Source organism: Diadema antillarum, unplaced genomic scaffold, assembly GCF_040938485.1.
Source record: "Diadema antillarum isolate AM-2024a unplaced genomic scaffold, OU_Dant_1.0 scf00000055, whole genome shotgun sequence".
Classification (NCBI taxonomy): domain Eukaryota; kingdom Metazoa; phylum Echinodermata; class Echinoidea; order Diadematoida; family Diadematidae; genus Diadema; species Diadema antillarum.
The window spans coordinates 1,284,463-1,306,774 of record NW_027270944.1 but is presented as its reverse complement, the minus strand read 5'-3'; the positions used below and the strand labels follow the sequence as shown (position 1 = coordinate 1,306,774).

At 38.0% G+C, this 22,312-nt stretch overlaps 1 protein-coding gene across 1 annotated transcript in view; it reads left to right on the top strand.

The window, feature by feature from the left end:
• The first annotated feature begins 18,507 nt into the window (after positions 1–18,507).
• LOC139715778 (uncharacterized) overlaps positions 18,508–22,312 on the top strand; it is a 29,334-nt gene continuing 25,529 nt past the window's right edge. The window contains exon 1 of the mRNA XM_071627317.1: positions 18,508–19,014. Coding sequence (XP_071483418.1) covers positions 19,002–19,014 — 13 coding nt within the window. The 5' untranslated portion in view covers positions 18,508–19,001. The remainder of the gene's footprint in view (positions 19,015–22,312) is intronic.

Here is a 22,312-nt window from a genome sequence, read left to right as displayed (position 1 = left end):
TCGTCATACTTCACAAATGTATGAATGTGAGATGGAGCACGATTTTTACAATACATATCATAGCACTCGATCAACATTGACCAAATGATACTTGCGTACATCAAATCATTTTATCATAATGATCACAATTCTCACACTCGAACGAATTCGTTGAAAATGATCAATGATATTGTTATTATTTGATCAGGGCGTATAGAAAATGTATATTGTACTCAATGAAAGAAAATCAAGACTTTAGGCAGTGTTCTCCGTGCGAACAATTGTAAACACAAAGGAGCCAAGGTTGATCATGTACTTTAATACAATGGTTACCTATTGAAAGCGATACTTGACTGACGGATAGAAATATTTTCGAATGATTAATGGTAACAAAAAAAAAAAAAAAAAAACGAAGGAAAACGGAACAAAAAAGTTTGATTCCTACAAAGCTTATAGTATAAGTATAGTATAAATAGTATAAGGTGTGGTTATTGCATGCCTCACGTTCCTTTAGTACTGCGTTACATGATAAATAAAACTCCTCTGGAAAAGAAAAGGAGGAACAGTGATGAACCGCCCATAAACAACAAACAAAAATCCCGCAAACGGATTGCGAAGCCTTGTCATGCGATTCTATTTCAGCAAAATATAGGGAGCTTACGATTCGCTCCAGGAATTTAGTTTTAAGAGGTAGCAATAAAGCGACACTTTTTGCTCTAGAAAAGCGAAGCCACGAAGTAATATAATACACGTTTCACACCATGCAGCACCTGTCTATTATAATATGACATTCAGACATTGTGTCTGCGAACTCCTACCGAATCATAAAGGCAGGAACGAACTTTGGATCCTCAGTGTTTGTAATACCTCATCTTGCACAACAAAAAGGAAACACACCCAAAGAAACAAAACAAAAATAAAAACACACGTGCTCATCACCTCTTTTCTCCCCATCAAAAGCTGGCGACTTGCGGCTAATCTCTGTCTCAAGAGGTAAATTTGAAGTAATTTTATTCACCCGACAGGAAATCGCCTTTCTCTTTATACCAGCCACGATAATCAACATGCGACTTACGGCGCTCTTTTCATCATGCAGTTTTGTTTACACACACAAACATGACGAAGAGCTGAGACTACTTACGAGAAAAGGCTTTTCCGTCTCGTCAGGAAGCGAAGCTGAAATGGATAAAACCTAAAACCAACAAGTTCGCAGACTTACGGCTGCCGTTTTTATACCCCAATCCCTTTGTGTGTCATTGTATAGTGACAGCATTTTCTGTCCTGACACATAACATCGTAATACCCATCTTTCACGTGTTGACAGGAAATCTACAGAGTAGGAATAAAGAGTCAACAAAATTCTTTGTTCTTTTGTGTGTTTTTTTGAGCCGGCGCTGAGTAGGATGCCAAATAATCGAGTTAAAATCATTCTCTTTTCTTCGTCGGAATCAAGGTCTGATCAATTAGTTTATTAATCATGTCATTGACATTTCTTTTTATCATTTTATAAAACGACAAAGGAGATCTGCAATTCGTAGAAAGTGAAGGGAGTGTAGATTATTCCGATCAAACCAACCAATCCCCCCCCCCCATAAAAATGAAAGCAACAACAAACAATCTGACAATTCCCCTTTTACCACGAAATGATAAAGATGTAAAAGGAAGTCAAACGTAAAAATGAAAAAAGATTAACTCTTGAAAATAACGCGTTTGTAAATAATCACAGTGAAAATGGAGCCATTATGGTAATAGATATAATCGACCTTTCGTGACCATTTTTGCCTTCAGCTAGTGGAAGGAATTATTGGAAAGCAGGCTGATGGAGAAGGGAGAAAAAAACCCTAAATGAATGTGTCTGTTTTTTGTTTGTTTTTAACCCATGTTAAAAAGTCTGCTCTTTCAGCAAGTACATGATGGTAACAGATAAATGAATGCAAAAATAACACGGATGCAAACATACAATAAATTACCAAAATGAAACAACAGTGCAAAAATTGCTAAACACGATTAACTCAGTAGGCTTACACGAGTTACTATATACGATTCGTCAAATTAAGGTAAAACATTAAAGATAACACTCTGAAAAGAAAACTCGAAATATGTCCTTGAAAAATTCAAACCATCAGCCTGAAAATGACGTAATATTATTATGACATTATGATGCAGATGAAAATAAACTGTAGACTGTACAGAAATGGATGAGAATGGAAAATAATGGTGTAAGCATGCAGAAAAAAGGCAATAAGTCTCGAAAGGGTCCTCGAAAGTGTGAAGTTGATAATTTTCTTTGTGAAAGTGTCGACATTTCTAACGGAACCCACGTGGGTGAGGAGATCATTTAAGAGTTTACGAGCTGAGTAGGATGATAATGAGCGTGTTTGGTGTCTGATGTGTCAGTATGGGCGAGGTGGGGTGGGGGGGGGGGGGGGAAGGGGGAGAGAGATGTAAGAGACCACTCCATCATGTTCTTGGTATAATAGATTGACAAAGACTGACGTGTTAAACACACTTAACGCGGTGAACATCAGAGAAAATCTGATGATAAGCAATAAATGAGTCTAATGACTTTCCCTCCCAGCACCCACGCCATTGACCACAGACCATTTGGGTAAGTGGGTCTTCGGCGAACACCGGCAAAACTCCAGGCGATTACCGCACCGCCGAGTGAGTGATTCACGGGGTCTTTCCCGCTGGCGCTGCGTGGGTGCAGCTCTCTGCCCACTTCGCTGCTCAGACAATACCAGTGATTCAGACGATGATTCCCGCTTCAAATCTTATCACGGACGACTTGATAGAGGCTACAAGATAACAAGAATCTATTGATCTCTCCTGTGTGTGACTAAGTACTATAGGTTTTCAGTTTTGTTTTGGTGTGTTTTTCCCAATAAGGGTCACTTGCTACAGAGGATTCCCGTGGCGCGCGTTCATTGTTTGGAGTTTGTACACAATATAGCCCCGTCCCAGACCAGCGCGCCTATTTTCAAGCGAGGAAATCCCACTCGTTGAATGACTCACGCGGGAATGACTCATGCCACAAAACTTTCCCGGTTGACAAATTGGAATGCAAAGGGAAGATATCTGTTGGATTGTCGCAGAGGCAAGCAGCGTAAGAGGGATAAGCCTCTTTTAATTCCAAAGGAATTTGAGTCCGAAAGTACGCAAACATTGTCACACGAATGCCTGTGCGGGGGAAATAAACACTTCATAATTGCGACCAAAATACAGTAAACAGAAAAACAAGAAAAAATTAAAACTTTGAAAAATAATCGCTATATTGATAATACTAACAATAGCAATGATGATTGTAATAAGCGATTCAAAATAATAACGTGAATTGCCACTAAATCGTTAAGGCAATTGTTTGTGCATATAGGAATGAGTAAACTGTCTAAATATGCCCACTATTCAAAGAAAACAGAGTCCCCATTACTGGTAAGCACACGCAGTGACGTGGAACATATTATTATGAAATTCGTCCTTACCTCGATCTAGTACACGGGGTATGAGAGGTTGACTGTATTTAATTGATAAATGGCCACGTAAATTAAGTTGATTTCTAATGCAATGCAAGGAATCCTTAAGTTCTAGCGGTATTGACAAATTGAATACCTGACTATGAAACATCTCAAGTGTGCTCATTCATTGTGACAAAACTTCTTTTTTTTTTAAGGGATGATTTGGTTCTGGTTGACATGGGGATTAAGTTTTAACTTTTTATGAGATACTTAGAAACATTTTATGAAATGTTAAAGAGCATAAAATTAGAACAGATATTCGAAGTATATATTCAAGAAAATCAGTCATTAAGTGGCTGAGTTTTCCAAAAAATAAAGTAAAACAACGAGACCCTAATAAAAGATATCTTCCACCTTTTGTTAGGATCAATTTGTTTGGATATCTCACAATCATTCTCAGCCATTTTAAAACCATTTTTCTTCAAATCAAATAAACTTTGAATTTCTCTTAGAATATCATGGTCTTTCGTATTTAATTAAGTTTTCTTACTATCTCACAAAAAAAAGTTGGAAACCTGGAGTCCCATCTCAACCAAAACTGTACTATCTCTCTAAGATACGTTTTCGATACTTCCACACAATCCTTGCTCCTCCCCCTTTTTTTTTTTGGGGGGGGGGGTGGGGGCAATCTTCGTAACATACTTCAGCAACCTTTGTATTTTTTTTGGGTGGGGAGGCAATTTTCGCAATCATACTTAAGCAACCTTTGTATTTTTATTTATTTTTTTTTTTTTTGGGGGGGGGGGAAGGCAATTTTCGCAATCATACTTTAGCAAGCTTTGTACCTTTTTTTTTTTTGGGGGGGGGGCAATTTTCGCAACCATACTTTAGCAAGCTTTGTACCTTTTTTTTGGGGGGGGGGAGGCAATTTTCGCAATATATACTTTTGCCAGCTTTGTAAGTTACTTTTCAATGTTTGTTGTCACACGCTTAACGCGCGTGAGGTGAAGAGCATGTGGCATGTATCACAGCTCATTGTCCTGTATCTCAATGAGATTTCTCTCTCTGTTAACCCTCTGTGTGTCACATGACTTTTCTGTCCATAGGTTTGTGTGTGAAATTTGACTCATCGGCATAAAAAGAGTTAATCGGGACAACAGCAGCGACAGTCACAAGAGAGGCATGACCACTGACTGATGTAGTAAGCATAGACAGATATAGGACATGAGAGTCATAACTCATTACCAGAACATGATTAGAGACCAGAATCTCCGCAATTAGGTCAGGCGAGGTGACGCAACAAGTCTAGAGTCGTGACTAATTGTTAGATTCATGTAAAACAGAAATAATGACAGAATTAGGTTCTAATCATGTTTACTATCGATCCGTGTCACCTCCGAATCGGTTTGTTTATTCTCCTCTTGTCCTCCATATTCTTAATTTTCTCAGGCATGGACAATTAAAGTCATGGTTCGTCACCCGGTTTTGATTTTTCCCCCGAGTCGGACAAAAACTAAACTCGAATTGAGTTTCATAGTTTTGGAAAATTGGTCCCTCGAATTCGGAATACTTCTAGGAAACGCTGCTATGTCTCTTTGTTTGTTGGTTTGTATGTTTGCTTACTTTCTTTTTTTCCTTTTTGAAAGCGTCGTCGTCATGTCATTTCGTGAAATATGGAAACCCAAATTGCGAAGTTTGCTTTAGGTTAGACTTTAGAAAGAAACTGAAGAATTGCTAATCATTTACCCATCATCAAAATACCTTGCCATGTCGTCCTAATGACGAACAACTTCAAATTATGCAGCTCATCATATTATACTCAGTTTTCACTTGAAGTTATTTCTTAATAACTTTCCTCACCATTGGAAATTTAAAAAAAAAAATTACGACCTCTTCGATCTGTGCAAATGTTTAAATAATCAGATGCCGAAAAAAAAATCATTGGATAAAAACGAAAAAAAAAATGAATGAATAAATGAATATGAAATAGAGAAAAGGAATTAAATAATTTCAGCACAATTGAAACGTTGACCTGATACTTTCCTTATAAAGATTCTGAGATCCCCTTAAACTTAGCGAGGTAGCTATCAGGTACCCATTGGTGACGGATAAATGTAGATAGGAAATGAATTGTTTCGGTTAGAGCATGGTGAATAAAAAGTACATTTGCTGATATACCATGCTATCAAAAGTTTGTTGGCAACGGTGACGCACCATAACAACCAAACACCGGACATGGGGAATACAGGTGAGTTATCAAACAACACCTATCACATGACAATTCAGGCACCTGTTACACATGAGAAGAGTGTCCGAATGACCCTGGGGTGTGGATTAGTCACTTATGCTCTCTTATTGTTACCCTGCGCAATCTTATACGATACGGTTATCATTTCTCGTAGGAGTAAAACTGATTAATCACCAGTCTTTTCGTTTGCTGCTGCCACTTCCATTTCTTCCTTTTGTTCTTCTTTTTCCCCCGATGTTCCTTTCATTTCTATGACAGACGTTCTAACTTTCAAACTTTTAAGTACGCAATTCCAAAGCACATGATAAGTAAATTGTCCATGCGTTTACGTGAGATGAGTTTGTGAACTGATTAAAACACCATCAATGGCACAGAAACAAAAAATAGCAAATTGCCCAATGCGCGAAGCCCAAGTTTCCTTCCTGTTTACATTTCCGGATTTTTCTGGTCAGCCAGAGTAAAATATGCCCGATGATGAGTCAAATCCATAGTAACCTGTAGTGATACAATAAGCACGAGCACTGAAAATGATAGGAAACGGGTGGGAAGGGGAGGGGTGGGGTGAGGAGGGGAGCGGTGAAAAAGAAATAGATTTCGATGTGCTGCCAGGTCTTCACATCATTGAGGGTGACGCACGCCTCACGGTTAATCAACGTAATGTACAATCCAGGCATGCTGCTCATCTTCTTTCTATTGTGGTGCACAATACAGGAAACAATCTGAGGCTAGATGACCGTAACCGCGATGAGATACCCATCGATATGGAAGTGAAACCTGGCTTTTTTCCTTGTTGTTAATAACGGGCAATCTACATGCCATTGTGCGTCAGATTTCGCATTATTCGACATTGTCCATACGCCGAGTCATATTCGATATATGTGTGGTTGCCCAATGTATCATTAAATATACCGTTAAAAAGAGATAATGAAAGTAAATATGATTATCATTATGATCTATTTATTTATTTTCTGCAGGTTCAAATGACGTATCTGTGCGTCCATGCACACCGCATAAGTTCCAATACAGAGTATATAGAAGGAAAAATATTTGCATGATTGTTTCGCTTGAAGCCAGTTTGCTACTCCCGTTCGCCCTTTGTGTTGTCCCCTCTCGTACGACTTGGGATGAGTCGGAGAGAGTTTTTAAACAGACAAGCGTTCACCCTCTGTACCTCTCCACATGCAAAGTTGCAGTGTGCTTAGACATTATACTGTTGCCAATTTTGTCACCCCAGGACTTTTAGTCATAACGCAATATGTAATCTGTATTACAGCCGCATAGACTGAAGATCCTAAAGAGAGAGGGAGAGAGAAAAGAAAACTACGGGGGAAAAATGTACTTTGACAGCTATATTGATAGCCGCATTCACACGTACAATATATAGCGGGATGACGATCGCGCTCCAAATGTCGAGATTTGTATCGCGCTAATTTGTGTACGTGTGAATCCTTCTAATGATAGAGTGAAAATCAACTCTTGCTTTCTGACAATGAGAACTTGAAATTTTGATGAAACAGCTACACAGACTTCATTCATTTTGTCTGTCTGTCTGTCTGTCTGTCTGTCTATCTGTAATCTCCCCCTCTCTCTCTTCTTTGTGATATATGCATGATCCAGTGCTTGCTATAAAAAATTGCTACAGATATGTATATTCAAAATAAATCCATTGTTCCTGCGCACATAGTGTATCGAAAAGAAATGGATATTATGAAGATGTAATACACACTCTATATTGTGGACCATGTATGATTCTACTAATGTCCAAACTTCTAGCCTTTTACCCACGGGAAAAAAAAACACTGTCTCTTGCTTTAATTATCATACAAGGCAATGTACGATTGTATTATGCTGCAGTCAATGACAGTTGAGTAAAGCTTTTAGGTGCCATGGAATAGGTATGGGGTAATATGTGTAACTGATGGGCCAATAAAGAGGGCAATATTTACACAACAAAAAACGGTTACAAGGCTATCACAGTAATTGAGTAAAGCTTTAAGATGTTGCGGAATGGGTGTGTAGTACTATGTATAATTGATTGTAAAATGATGAGCTAAAATAGAAGGCAATATTTACAAGGCAACGTACGATAATAATGCTATACAGTTGAGTGAGGCTTTAAGATGCCATTTAATGGGTGTGTAGTAATATGTATAATTGATGTGTAAGGCTGGCTGTTAATAAAGACATGTTTTATCGGGTCACGGAGGTTGCGTTTTATCAAATGGATAAATGTATTTGTTAATGTTTTAATGTCTAACATGAGAAACATACGTATTACCAATAACAAGAGCAAAACCTAAAAACTCTAAATATATTTTAAGACATGGTTGACTGGGAGTTGCTATTTTTATTATACGATTCTTTTATTGCTCGATTGAAACTACAAAAACAAGAATAAAGACAGCAACAACAACGCACAAACAATCACCAAATGGTACGGAGTGATGTGGTCAGTTATGACATCACACATACAAACTCGTTGCAAACAAACAGCTAAATGAAAGGTTCCGTAATTACTCAGAGTAATTCAGGTCCTGATGGTACAAGGACACGAAGTATATAGGCCTAAACTTCTAGTTACGAATACCAGATAAGTTCAACATATATCTATTCTAGCATCTATTCTTAGCATCGCGTATTTCCCCATTCTTCGCCAAAGGCTCCGTTTTTGACATGTTGCATGAGATACGACGCCTAGTTTTGAATTGCATATTTCAATTTCAATTTCAATTAATTTATTTTCATACTTCTCGTATATGAATATCACATCCTCAGAAATAATAATACAGGTTCTTTTACCTTGTAAACAATGTGCAAAAGCAAACAATATACATGATAATAACACTACTATCGAGAACGGGAATGATATTGAAAATGATAACGATAATAACAGTTGTAAATGATGATAAATAGTAATATTCCAACAATAACAATAATGATGATGATAATGATAATAATAATAAGCTAAAACTATTTTCCACTTCCACGGTAAAGAGGTAACAAGTACAATAAACATGATACATAACATTGACATACAAAATACAAATTTCATGAACGGTAAAAAAACATATTGACAATAATAATGGAAAATGGATGGATCTTCAGAAAATAAATAATTCATAATTCATATCTGGTAATCATAAAAGAAGATCTATATTGCACACGAAAATCATTTGCATATCTTTTATTGTGATGATGAATCGACTTATTTTGCGCAAACAATTCATCAAAGACTTCTGCTAACAGATCTTTAGTTCTGTATATACGAATGCATTAAACAAATCACTAGCAATATATTCATTTCATAAAACAGTGGTTTGGTATAAATGAATATCATATATAATTATGACGACGTAGAAGTGATACGTACCGCTCTTATCTGTAAATGACAAAAATGATGCAATAAATATTTACTACAAGCACCCTCAAACAATGATATTGTATAACAAATACCGAAGAATACATCTTTGCAAATACGTTTTTAATTTAGTCTTAACTCCGATGGTCTCAGATATCTTTAATACTATTTCATTCACACGAGTCTTTCATTTCAGATCACAGTCATAGTAACACCTAAAAATGTATTTGTTTTCACATTTGTTACTGCATGACCATCAGTAAATATCTTAAATTTACTTGCATCTTTCTTATGAGAGTTTGAAATCATCATATTATGCGTCTTTTCATAATTCAATTGTAATTATTTGCACTTATCCATTTACTGACTTTACACAAATCTATATTAATCATTTTAGCCAAACATTCTACATCCTACAATGTCATATCAACAACAAAAATAAAAGTGATAATGATAATACATAATAATAATAATAATGATAATAATAATAATGATATTATTGTTATTATTATCATCATTATTGTTATCATCATCATTATTAGCATTATCATTATCATTATCACTACTGTTACTATTACTACTATACTATTTGTACTACTATAACTAGTAAACTTTATTGATTTTCAAATTTCGAATTTCAAATTTCACGATGTGTGCACGTAGCATTTTAATCTAGTCCCAACCAAATAATCAGAGAAATATATGTCTTGTTCAATCTGTGCATCATCTTGCCGCGGCAATACAAGCTAGTCATACTGAAGAGCTAGGGAATGTTTCACTGCATGGATACTGGAAATCCCAGAGAAGGTTATTAGATTGCAACATGGCAAAGGGACAACTAAAAAGAAACACATATTTACATACCTCATTGTCATGCAGTGGCGTGTATAATTGATTTGTTATCTTCATAAGATTTCTCCAATAGGACTTCCTGACCCTAAGCCGTTTCGGCTTCTCGCCTTAATCTTCTCCATTGTCTCCTTAATCCTTAATCCTCGCACGCGTCATTTCTGGGACTTCAACGAGGCCTTGTGGGTTCCCATTGTCTCACTTGTCTTGCCGGTGAATTCGGGAAACCCAGTCGCAGTAGACATCATTCGCTGTGAATGTGGTGAAAGATGTGGACTCTTCATTTTTCTTTTTCTTTTTTTTTTCTGAGGGCAATTCGTCTAAATACATTCGATTATGCAGAGGTTGTTAAAGGGATCGTATAGTTTTGGTTGAGACCTAATTTCAGGTTTCTAACATTTTTTGGTGAGATAATGAGAAACCTCTTATGAAACATGAAAGAGCATGTAATTCTATGAGGAATTCAACGTTTATTTGATGAAAATTGGTTTTGAAATGGCTGAGATATCCAAAAAAGAGCGATTCTAATAAAGTGTGGGACCCACACTTTATTACGATCGCTTTGTTTTACTTTGTTTTTGGATGTTTCAGTCATTCCAAGCCTAATTTTCATCAAATAAACTTTGAATTCCTCTTAAAATGGTATGCTCTGTACTATATCATAAGCGTTTTCTTGGTATCTCGCAAAAAGTTAAAAGCCAAATTCTCGTCTCCACCAATACTGTACTATCCCTTTAAATCAAAATTTCAGCAGCGGATTATGTACTACATAATAATTGTGTATCATTTATTATAACTCTGAGATTCTAGGAGTTTCTAGGCCTTCGATTGGTCAAAGGTGCAGTCATGGAAACCGCTAGCTAAATGCTGTAGGGAAAACTGGTGGTTTCGTTATTCCAAAGATTCTGTTAATCCGAAAATTAAATAACGTTCTTCATTCCGAAGGTTCTTTATTCTAAAACACACAAATTCCGTATACCTATTGATGAAATAGGGTTCTTAAGTCTGAACAACTGTGATAATGATAATAATAACAACAATAATCATGATTATATCGATATTAATGTCAAAATCAAAATGTATATACATAAATTCACCAAATACGGACATGTAAACTGTAGCCCTAGTGGAATCATGCATTGAACGTTTGACAGGTATACTACAGGATGAGATGAATTGAAAAAAAAAATGAGAGAATTAAAGTGTAAAGCGCTTCCTTTTCAGGTTGTGGCAAAAATCTGTTCTTAATCCTATCTCTGGGGTTCAAACTTCGCTTTGCGCTGAATACGATTATAACACCTAATCAAAAGACAAGCATCACGCGTTTCAATAAGATGGACTAAGAGTACTTGTATATTCATTGAAAGCAGACAAGTTGAGACAAGTGGGTACATGCATTCTAAGTCTCAAAACTTGCTGGCACATTTAGGAGCATACAATGATTCTGAAAAAAAATCGCTCGCTAAAAAGAGAGAAGAGAGAGAAAAAACTGAGAGAGAGAGGGGGGAGTGGAGGGAGAGAGTAAGATAACTTAGAAGAGCCTTCAATTAATTTTCCTGCAGTTTTATTCCCTCGTCAGAGAGAAAATGACAATTTTCTTACAACTCTTACTTGCATGCATTTTCGACGTGCCTCGGACGACATTGTGACACGGCAGTCAAGATTAAGAAAAACTTTAATAGACTTACAGAATAACAACTGCAGAGAAATGTCAGCGTCTGATGAGAACTCTTTAATTAGATAGTGAAATATGGAAACATATATCAATGATGGCCACATTGTTAATGATAGATACTTCTGATGATTTGTAAATATAGCCGATTTATATTTACAGGTCGTAATATCAAGTCAGATATTCTCATATCACAAGAAGTAAACGAAGCGAGCCTATAGACCAACGATGAGAAAAAAAAAAGTTATAAAAATTGACTAAAGTGCCTGCTGGTACATGAAAGTTATTTAGGAATACATTGCATGAGAATTGTAGTATTGCTGTTAGTTCCCTTTTAACTCTACATGTACTTTTTTTTTTGCTTTTGATTTAGTTTGTCGGACTTGCATATAAATTTTATGAGTTTTTGTAAATAGTTTTCACTCTGCTGTCTGCGAATGGTTTTTTTTTTTTCAATGTTTTGTCGCAAGGGGGAATAAAAACTTGCGTTGATTTTTCATTGTGCTGATAGTAACATATGTATTCTCTTGCTTCCCAATCATTTGCTGGTGCCCACAAAATAGCAACCCTGGGATTTCGACATCTGACAATTTTGCCTTGCAGTGGAGTGTCAGAAGTTGCATGTGACGTAACTAGGTCGGTTCGAGCTGGCATTTAACGCTGTTTACTAACCTTGATCATTATTTCACTGCTGGCAAGAGACACCGATCATTCATTTCCAATTGAGTGTCTGCGAGATAGTGGCATATATTTTCCCTACACTAAACATCCATGGCAAAAAAAAAAAAAAAAAAAAAAAAAATGTGAGAGATAAAACCCCGGAGTATAGAAAGCTGCATGAATTCGAAATGTACATAATACATCATAAGGAGAAGACGCAAGACAAGGAGAAAGTGGAGGAGAAGGAGTAAGGGAAGGACAAGAAAGAGGGATAGATAAAGAAAGAAAAGAAAACTACAACAGTTCTTGTCCTCTTACTTTAACTTTATGTTTTAGTTCTAGTTTAAAGGGCTCGTATAGTTTTGGTTGAGACATAAATTTTGGTGAGATAATAAGAAACCTCTCATGAATATGAAAGAGCATGTACTTCCATGAGGAATTCAACAGTTATTTGATGAAAATTGGCTTTGAAATGGCAAAGATATAAAAAAAAACAGAGCGATCCAATAAAGTATGGGACCCACATTTTACTACGATCTCTTTGTTTTACTATGTTTTTAGATGTTTCAGTCATTCCAAACCCGATTTTTATCAAACAAACTTTGTATTCCTCGTAAAATGGTATGCTCTGTACTATTTCATGTGTTTTCTTGGTATCTCACAAAAAGTTAAAAGCCCAATTCTCATCTCCACCATTCTGTGCCATCCCTTTAAGAAGTAAACAAAGGGCTAAGAAGAACTAAACGATGTAGTTTAGTTGTAGTTTAGAAGAAGGTAAGGAGGTAGGAGGAGGAGGAGGGGAGAAGATGGTAGAAGGGGAGGAGAGAAGATGAAGGAAGCGAAGAAGTTAAAGGAGAGGAGAAGGAGGAGGAGGAGGAGAAGAAAATGATGATGATGAACCAAAATGAGAAGATCAAGAGGAGAAGGAGGTTGTATGGGCAGGGCCCTGTTTCATAAAGCTGTTCGTAAAGTTACGAACGACTTACGAACGACTGGTGATCAGTTCTGATGTGTTATACTTATCATAATTTCCATAATTCAGCACAAGAACTGATCACCAGTCGTTCGTAACTTTTAGAACAGCTCTATGACCCCCCCCCCCCCCAAGAAGAAACTCTCCTCATTGTTTCGTTATTGGCGTGAAGCACCGAAGCGTGAAGCATAGTAACTTTCCCACTCAAGTCTCTGGTTCACACGTCTGTTCTGTGTCGACAGTGGATATAAAGAGACTCTTTTATTTGCTTTGAAATGTTTACTTGTGCCATCACTTTATCCTCTCCAACGTCTGATACACATAACTGTTTTTCATCTAAGATAATGAACAAATCTTAAGTCTGTTCTTTTTATGTTTATACACAGTACTAGAGTTGATTATTGTCCAAGCATGGAGCTTAGTTGTAGCTCCATGGGTCAAGCTTCCTTCATTGAAAAGAAACAAGAAAAGAATCACAAAACAACTGGTGGGCTGATCAAAAATACTAGTACTTTCTCACAGATTGTGAAGGACTTGCGTACTTTGTTGACAAGTATCGAAAGTTTGGGGATTTCTATTTGTTCCCATCTCTGTACAATGGTCTGATTTCTCTCGTCTAAAAGAGGGACGCGAAACAGATGTAATTGAATACAGAAACAATGCAACTTCTGTTTGTCGTGTGTGTTTTGTCCTTTTGAGCCACGTACCAGTTCTTTTCAAATGGCATAATAGATCAAACTGTCATCGTTTGTGATTCCGATTTCTTTTGGATGGGACGGGGGACACAGAAGAATGCTGCAGCTTGTAAAAGTATTTCGCCAAGCGTCATGCCAAACATATCGCTGATAAAAGAAGAAAAACGCCGGAACTTTGTACGCCTCAAGAAAAGTCTTTGATGTCAATACCAACTTGGGCGCAATCACTGCAAATAGCGAACATAAATAATCGAGTGTTAAAGGATTTGAAATCTAAAGTCCCCGATGAATGGCTTCTAAGGTTTTTTTTTTTCATTAATAAAAACAAACAAACAAGGAGGCTGACCATGCATTACCTTGCCTTGAATAATTTCGATGGACAGAGCGAGGTGGTGAAGAACGCACTGTTATCACTGATAATGGTAGCTTTGTTCCAGCTTCTGTCATCGTTTGGTTATAAGTAGACACAATAAAAAAGTTTCAAGCTTACGTCACGTCTTGCTCCCTTTCTTTTGCATCACCTACAAACCCACTGTCCGTACTGTGCTGATAACTGATTTTTTTCTTCTTATGAATTTCAAGGTCTAAATTAATCCTCTTTTCCTCCAATTGATATCATCATCATCATCACCATCGCCACCATCATCATCATCGTCACCATCATCATCAGCATCATCATCATCATCATCATCATCATCATCATCATCATCATCAAACGCCAATATCATTACTGCTGTCACTATATGTCATTATCATAATAACTTCTGTCACTGTCAAGTGAAGAAACGATGTTTCCTACATTGTATTACGTTAATTGGTATGTATCAATTCCTCAAATATATCATTCGGCTTTCTTTTTACACTTGGTTTCAGATTTACCCCTCAAAAGAAAAAAAGAAGACAAAGTTAAAACAATGCGTAATTTTGTTACATCATTAATTGATCCTTTGAGATATATCCTCTGAATTGCTGGTTTGATTTCGCTCGAATGTCTTACGCTATATTTCTGCAATCAGATATTCGTTCAATGAGAATTTTACTATTCTTTGATTGTAGACGTTCCTTTAAATCATATACTAGTTTGTACCCATGCATAAAAAAATGTGTCGAAACGTAACGCCAACTAATGATGCAAAATGTAGTGTGACTAATTGCGCGATTATACTGCATTATTTCCCCTTTTTTATGAGGGGGGGGGGGGGGGGAGGGGGTGGGGGAGGTATACCTTACCATGGGGGAACTCGATGCTACTTTGTTTTGAACCTGAACAGGAATTAGTGAGAGTGTGCATGGGGCATCATGTGCTCGTATGTTTCGAAGAAACAGGTTGTCTGTTTCCATAGAATGCAGGAGGTTTATGTGTACGTTGTGCGGCTTCTGTCAGCGATCGCTAGTAGGGCTTTCCCCTAACAATCACGTAACTCAAGCGGGGAAAATCGCTACAGATCTAATTTGGGGATGTGCTTCAGTGGATATCTGATGCTGAATGGCAGGTGGAGTACAGCATCAACTCGGTCGACAACGAAAGGGTATTGCCCGTAGTCATCGTTATTTATCTACCCACAAGTTCATCAGTCGGGGGTTCATTTCCCCCACAGGTCCGCTTTTCCGAATGTGCACCTTGCCGGACATTAATTGCGTCGAGTGAAAACATAACACATCCCACTAGCCCACCCACACACATTCACACGAATAACACAACAACAAAGAACATCGTTTAACATTATACACACTCAGATAAAGCGCCAAGGCCAACTAGGTAAGGTTTGATAGTGATATATTTTTACCCCTTTTATTCTGATCAGGGCCATTAAGATTGATTACAAAACTAGGGTAAAGGACTACATATTGTCTCTAATAACATTATAAATTTAAATAGATTCAGTTGCAAATATATTGATTCGTCATTCTTAGAATAAAATGCGTACTTCTGACTGGACGTGGCATGCAAAGAGCTTGAATGATAACTTATATTCCAGGATAATCTCAATGAAAGTTATTATCGTCACGGGTTTGTTGTTGTTGTTCTGAAAACATTTATCAAATCTTGTGCTTGGAACGACAGTAGACAATCAATAAAATAACAGTAGTGAAAATAACAATAATTATAATAATGATAATAATAATGATAATGATAATCATAATCATAATCATAATCATAATCATAATCATAATCATAATCATAATCATAATCATAATCATAATCATAATCATAATCATAATCATCATCATCATCATCATCATCATCATCAAGATCATAATCATAACAATAGTAATAATGAGGAGTCGAGGAAGTACAACCAGTAGATTACAGTTAGCATTCCATTGCGCGGCCTTTCTATATTCGTTATGTTCATCTTCTTTTTTTATGACACCTGTAATGTGCACGAGGATCTACAAGAAATAATTTCGAAAAAATCCCATAGTCCTCACTAGTAGTGGGCTGCCATCGGTAGATATATAGACATTGTTTGCAATAAGAGAAACCCTTTAAAACAACAAGAAAACGCGGGATCATACGGAGCTAGAATGACGTCTGAGTAATCCTTATCTTTATCGAGTCATCACAAGAAACAACACTTATTAGGGAGATACACTATTGTAGTGAAATATTTTCCCCTCGCCAAGTGGATTTCCGGCGTGACCAAGGAGGTACCAGGCGAGCTCTTTGGACGTTTCATGGCTGTGTCGTCACGCTCTCGCCGAACGAGCCGTCGAGGCAAGCCCCCAAACAAACTTGTTGTCATAGCAACCACACCTACCGAGTCTGAAACGACGACTTAGTCTGATTTTCTGTCACTCTCCTGGCACGAGTGCTACCAAAGAAGCTAAACTGTGCATGCACTTTACAAATCATATTTCTGAAAGTAGAAATCTTACAAAGGTGCCCATATTGGGTACAAACATATTTAAATTGATACCACAGTTTTACAGATACTGAGGGACTTTTTTCCTTTTTCTTTATTTGTAGGACTTGTGGAAAAGGATTTTATTTCTGCGTTTTCTGCGTATTATTACTATCAACAAAACATTGTCATGATTACAAATTCATTAACATCGGGGAAAGACAATTGTAATAAAACATCTAAATAGCAATTGATAAATACATTACGTTATTATGAATAAACTTGATCTATATATGTGTTATAGGGAAAAAGTCATGAATATCCCTTTATATTTACATGGATAACGGATGTTTGTTACTCAAACTGCCTTGACCTACATAATATAGTCGTCAATTATTCGTTTCCTTTGAGTTTACCCATGCATGACTGTTTTGTACGTCTGTTATATTTCAAATTTTATTGATGCTGAAATCCTTGCGTCACAAACATCACATCACAAACGGCCACATCACAATGGTTGAATAACGGCTGTCTGTAAAGACTAAATAGGCCATGGGCAGAGCGAAGGAGGAGAAAATCTTCTGTTTCGAAGTATTTGGAGGTCATCAGGTCTTAGTACCGATCGTAAGTCTTTCTCCGGCATCCTGCTCCCATAGAGGAGGACGAAAGACGATGAGATATAAGTGACGTCAAAATGCAGCAAGCTGGAAGCTCGGGCTCCCGTAACGAGTTCAACTGATGACATCACGATTTCACTAAATTCGAGAATAAAAATCTCAATGACAGGCATCTCCAAGGTCACCATGGCCTGCAGGTGATAGGCTTGAGTGAGAAAAGTCGGCGGGTGATTCGATTGTCACAGCCTCACCACGTTTCTGTCAATCGTGTGCCACGGAGGACAATCTCGTATGATATCATGTGAAACAACACGTGGCAATACATAAATCTGTGATCGTTTCAACTGTGTCACAAAGGAATGCTTTGCTACAAATCTATATCCTAACAAAGATTTATAAAGAAATGATGATAATATGTCATGCATTTGCCATAAGTAGGCCTAAATGGTATTAGATGAGATGAAAAGAACATATATATGGCAAATAATGATAATAACATGGGACTTGTAAGACGCCAAATCCATCTAATAGTTAAATGCTCTAGACGCAACCATGTTCAAGATACGTTTACAAACAGGTACATGAGAGGAAAAAAAAAACGACGAAGTTAAATAGCACATGAAATGCATGAAAATGATAATAATCAATCATTGCAAGCCAAATTAAACAAATATTTCTTGAGATTATTCTTGAATACCTCAATACAGAATTACTATTCAAGTGTACGTCAGACATCCATCTCCGTACAGAACTGTGCTAAATCTACCCGCCTTTGACTGGGTACGTCATAATGTATTTTGGTCAGTTTGATGCCAATGAAACGTGAAAAAAAATGCAACTCTGCCGAGAGAACAATGTATACTGTTGAGTTTGGCTGAAATATGGGTAAGTTTTTAGTATTGAAAAGCCTTGTAAAGCCATTTTAAACCAGCGGCAGATCGAACACCGGCAAAACCTGTCATCATTCGAGTTGACATAAAATGGTTATGTAATGACTTCCCCCTTTTTCCCTATCTTCCTACCTGAACGCGACAGTGGTCATGATTCATGTGCCGCTCGCACGTGGGGTCCGCTTCGCAATATTGTGTACCATAGTGCTCAACAAGGCTAGCTCCCGGTACAGGACCTGTGATTGGTCGAGCAGCCTAGCGAGGAGAGAAGAGGAGAACGCTCAGATCCATTGCCTGTTGCATGCACTACGCTGAGTGCGCACGCACAGAGCGATTCTATGGCATCCGCCAGAGCAGCGAGCTGTCAGACCGTGCACGGCTCGACTGTGATATATTTGGCAACTACTGTACTCTGTTTTGTGCATTTGGAATCGCGGGCTCATTCGCGTCAGCTTTAAAATCAGCTCGTGACAGACGATGCATTCACAACACGATTGTCTCTAGGCAAGCTGAGGAAACTGGTATGAGTGTTTGAAACAGCGTTCCCTTGCGGTACGTCCCATCCATGACGCATCTTTTTGAGGATATCTAATTCAGAGCTGCTGTCTGTTGTGGACAGAACTGGGCGGGAATCCATGAGGAGAGTTTCATGTTATTACACACAGTTTCTGAACGTTGACGCTTACTCCTTCTAATTGATTTTATGGTGGAACTTCACGAACTTTCGCTCCTGTCATCGCTTGGAGTTGACTCGTTAGGATGGAGGCTATTGGTGAGTTCAATTATTTTTGCAGATGCTGTCGAGTCGATGATTGATATACGGTGTATTGTCTGTACTCTGTACATTGGTGATTTAACTGACAGAAATCAAAAGTATTTCTCGACCAACAATAGGATACCTGCTTTACAGATACAGTATCATATTAATACAGCATTCCACCTGTGTTAAAGTCTGTGATGCATGTTCAAAAAATAGAGTTTTTTTAAGTATTAGGTTTTTTTCATTATGTGATTATGGTTAAAGTGGATTGACTCATAACATTTGTGTTTTGTTGTTGTCGATTATATAGATATCAAGTTCTATAAACTATCTATTGTGGTTTAAATTTTGGAGGATGAATGTTTTTGTGAATGTCTCGAAAATGACAGTCTTTCAGAATGAATTTCACATCTTTGAGATTTGAAAATCATGGTGAGCTTTTATCATATTACTTTTAGTTTGTCTGTGTGAGTTTGTTTGCCTTTTTTTTTTGCTTGAGGAGCTGTCAAATCAAAACGACATTTTCGAGTTTGTGTTATGATTTGTCACTGACCAGTGCTGACGAAATTATGTAAACATTGCGTGCATTCCATAAACTTCTGCCAATCTCCCTCTCTCTCTAAAATGAAAACTAAACCTCTCGGAAGATTGGCGAATTTGTGTGACATCTTTATGTTCTTGCGATCACTCTTACTCAAAATAATGTCATCAGCCAGCTAGCGTGATTTGGAAGGCTGTACTCCCAGTTGATGCAGCGTGAGCTACGAGATAGCAAGCATGCACGCAGCGCGTTAAGGAACAGTGGCCGGACGCAATGACTTAAACCAGTCGCAGGATTTGGGATCTGTGTAAACCCAAAACGCGTTGTTTTCATCAGGCAGTACTCTCAGAGGCATCCTACACATGGGATTCCTTTTCCTGCGGAACCCGCAAATCATAAGCCGTCTTTTGGACATGACTTTTATTAGCTCGTCACCCGGTAAGAGGTCCCTGATTACCAGCACGTCTCTTCCTCAACCGAGTGCCTCTGGATCAAAAGAAAAAGGGGGAAAAGTACCCACATGTAGCTCGCTAACTGTCTGGCGGATGCGGGCAGAGAAAGGCATGGATGAGCACGCATTACTGGTACACTGTAACTACTACCATACAGACGAAGAATGCCCAGTCACCGCTGCATCATGGGGGCAAGCTAAGTTTTGGGATTCGTGGGGAAATTTGTTGCGATTCCTCTCGAACGGACCCAACATGCCACCCAATGGAAGGGATAGAACCAACACGAATCCGAGCTGTCATTACCATCCCCCTTTTCTATAGCTTTTTATTATGTTTTTTAGTCTCACTATCTACTTTTGACCTGCTCAGACAAGATTTGCCAGGTTTTTATTTTGTTACCACACAATACACACATTTTCAAAACTCTTTGTCTAGGAATATTCATATTTTGGGTTGACATTGTGCATAAAAGCTCAAAATACAATTCGGTAAATGTGCGTCCTCTCCTTTTCCTCCCGAGAACATATCCACGTTTTGTTTTTGGTGGCTACACCTTCATCTTTTATTTGTTCTGTCTACACATGACGACCCTCGCAATGTTTATTTGTCAACCTGTCATAAAAGTGGTATATACATACTTCTTTGCAGCCAGCAAACCGCTCTGTCACAGTAGTCTCTTACGATATCGCATAATTTCATAGCACTGAAAGTCGTACAGATAATTTCTGTAGCTGGTTCGTGTTCGGTATTTCCTTCCGTTTGCTCAACAAGGTCTTTCGTATAAGACTACGGGACACCTTTCTATGTCTGGGAGCTGAATTCGATGATTTGTGGAGGTTATCGCTGTTGATCATCTCATACCCTCACGTCGTCAAACACTTTACAGTTTTTACGACGGATTGTTCTTCGTATTTTTTGTCTTTTTTTTCGCAAATACGTATTGTTCTTTTTTGCGTAGTGAAATCTAACACGTTCAGATGGGTTTTCAAATGCTTGTACTCGTGCTGTCTCGATTCCGTGTGTCGTAACTTATAACGCAGTTTCCGAGTATGTCTGGAGTAGCAAGTGGTTCTTCGGATGCAGTTACCGTGGTTACAGCAATCACTCACAGGATGAGTTAAGTTTTTTTTTTTCCCTGATCGGCGGCTCACGGTCGAGGAGCTTGCTCTGTGAATACAGAGTAACAGGGTCATTCTGCACCTCCCATTATCGTAGAATGACGATAAAACGTTACACTTACAGTGTACGTCCCTATGAGATGACCATTGTTTATACACAAGAGCACATGATTATGCAAAGAATATTCATCAGTCATGGGCGTCGTTGCCATTGTCAGTCAATGTCAACATTCACTGTGACGTTAAATATAAGATGCAACAGCATTCACGTAGAATGCTACCTCGTTCTCTTGCCTGGGTAGTCGTCAGGTGTACCGAAATCGGCGACGAAGACCAGAGATCGTGGTTGCTGCGCTTTAGTCGATGTGGGTGCTAGGGGGCAAGGAAAGATTTGGACGCAGAACGTAGCTGCTTTGTATCAATAATCACCGTTTTCTGTCGGACATGCCCCCGCTGTCCTACTCTGTTAAGGCATTAGCGCACTCAGACTATGGGAACCACGTTATACTCTGTCACGATCAAGGTCGCCAGGGCTGACTCTCACCATGGAGCTAGTAGTAGCTCCATGGCTTCATGTTGCTCACAGAATGGATGTATATACCATGCGTGCCACAATTACGTGACGCAGTCCCCTGCAATAGAAAACCACGAAATATGTGCTATTTTCGAACCATTAGGTGAGAAAGAAAGGCTGTGAGAGGGAAAGAGGGAAAGAAGGGAGGAGGGGAAAGTGGGGATTCCTCAAAGACGAAATAATGTGTCATGCACGAGCAGGAGCTAATGAATTAAAAGGAATAATATCACAACGGTCTCTTGTGGTGTGTAAGCCTAATTCAGTCTTTACAAGAATTTTTGCTACCCTGTTCCACGTCTGGTTTACTCATTTTGGTGAGACACACGATGCGTGTTTCATGCAAATATATACTGCAGACGGAAATTCTGGCCACACTCTGTATGTTTTGGCATAATTATTATCATCGCTATTGTTGCAGCATAGCGTGTATAATTCTCCCATCGGAGCAATCAAAATTGAGAGCAGATTCAGACTCAATAGAAGGCAAAAAAAAAACCAAAAAAAAAAAACAACAGCAACAAACATTTGATAATGGTTGGAACAAATATGATTCATACGTCCTGTGATAGTTACATAAATTTCTCCATGATTTGCTGTTGCATTAAAATTAGTACACTGAATTGAC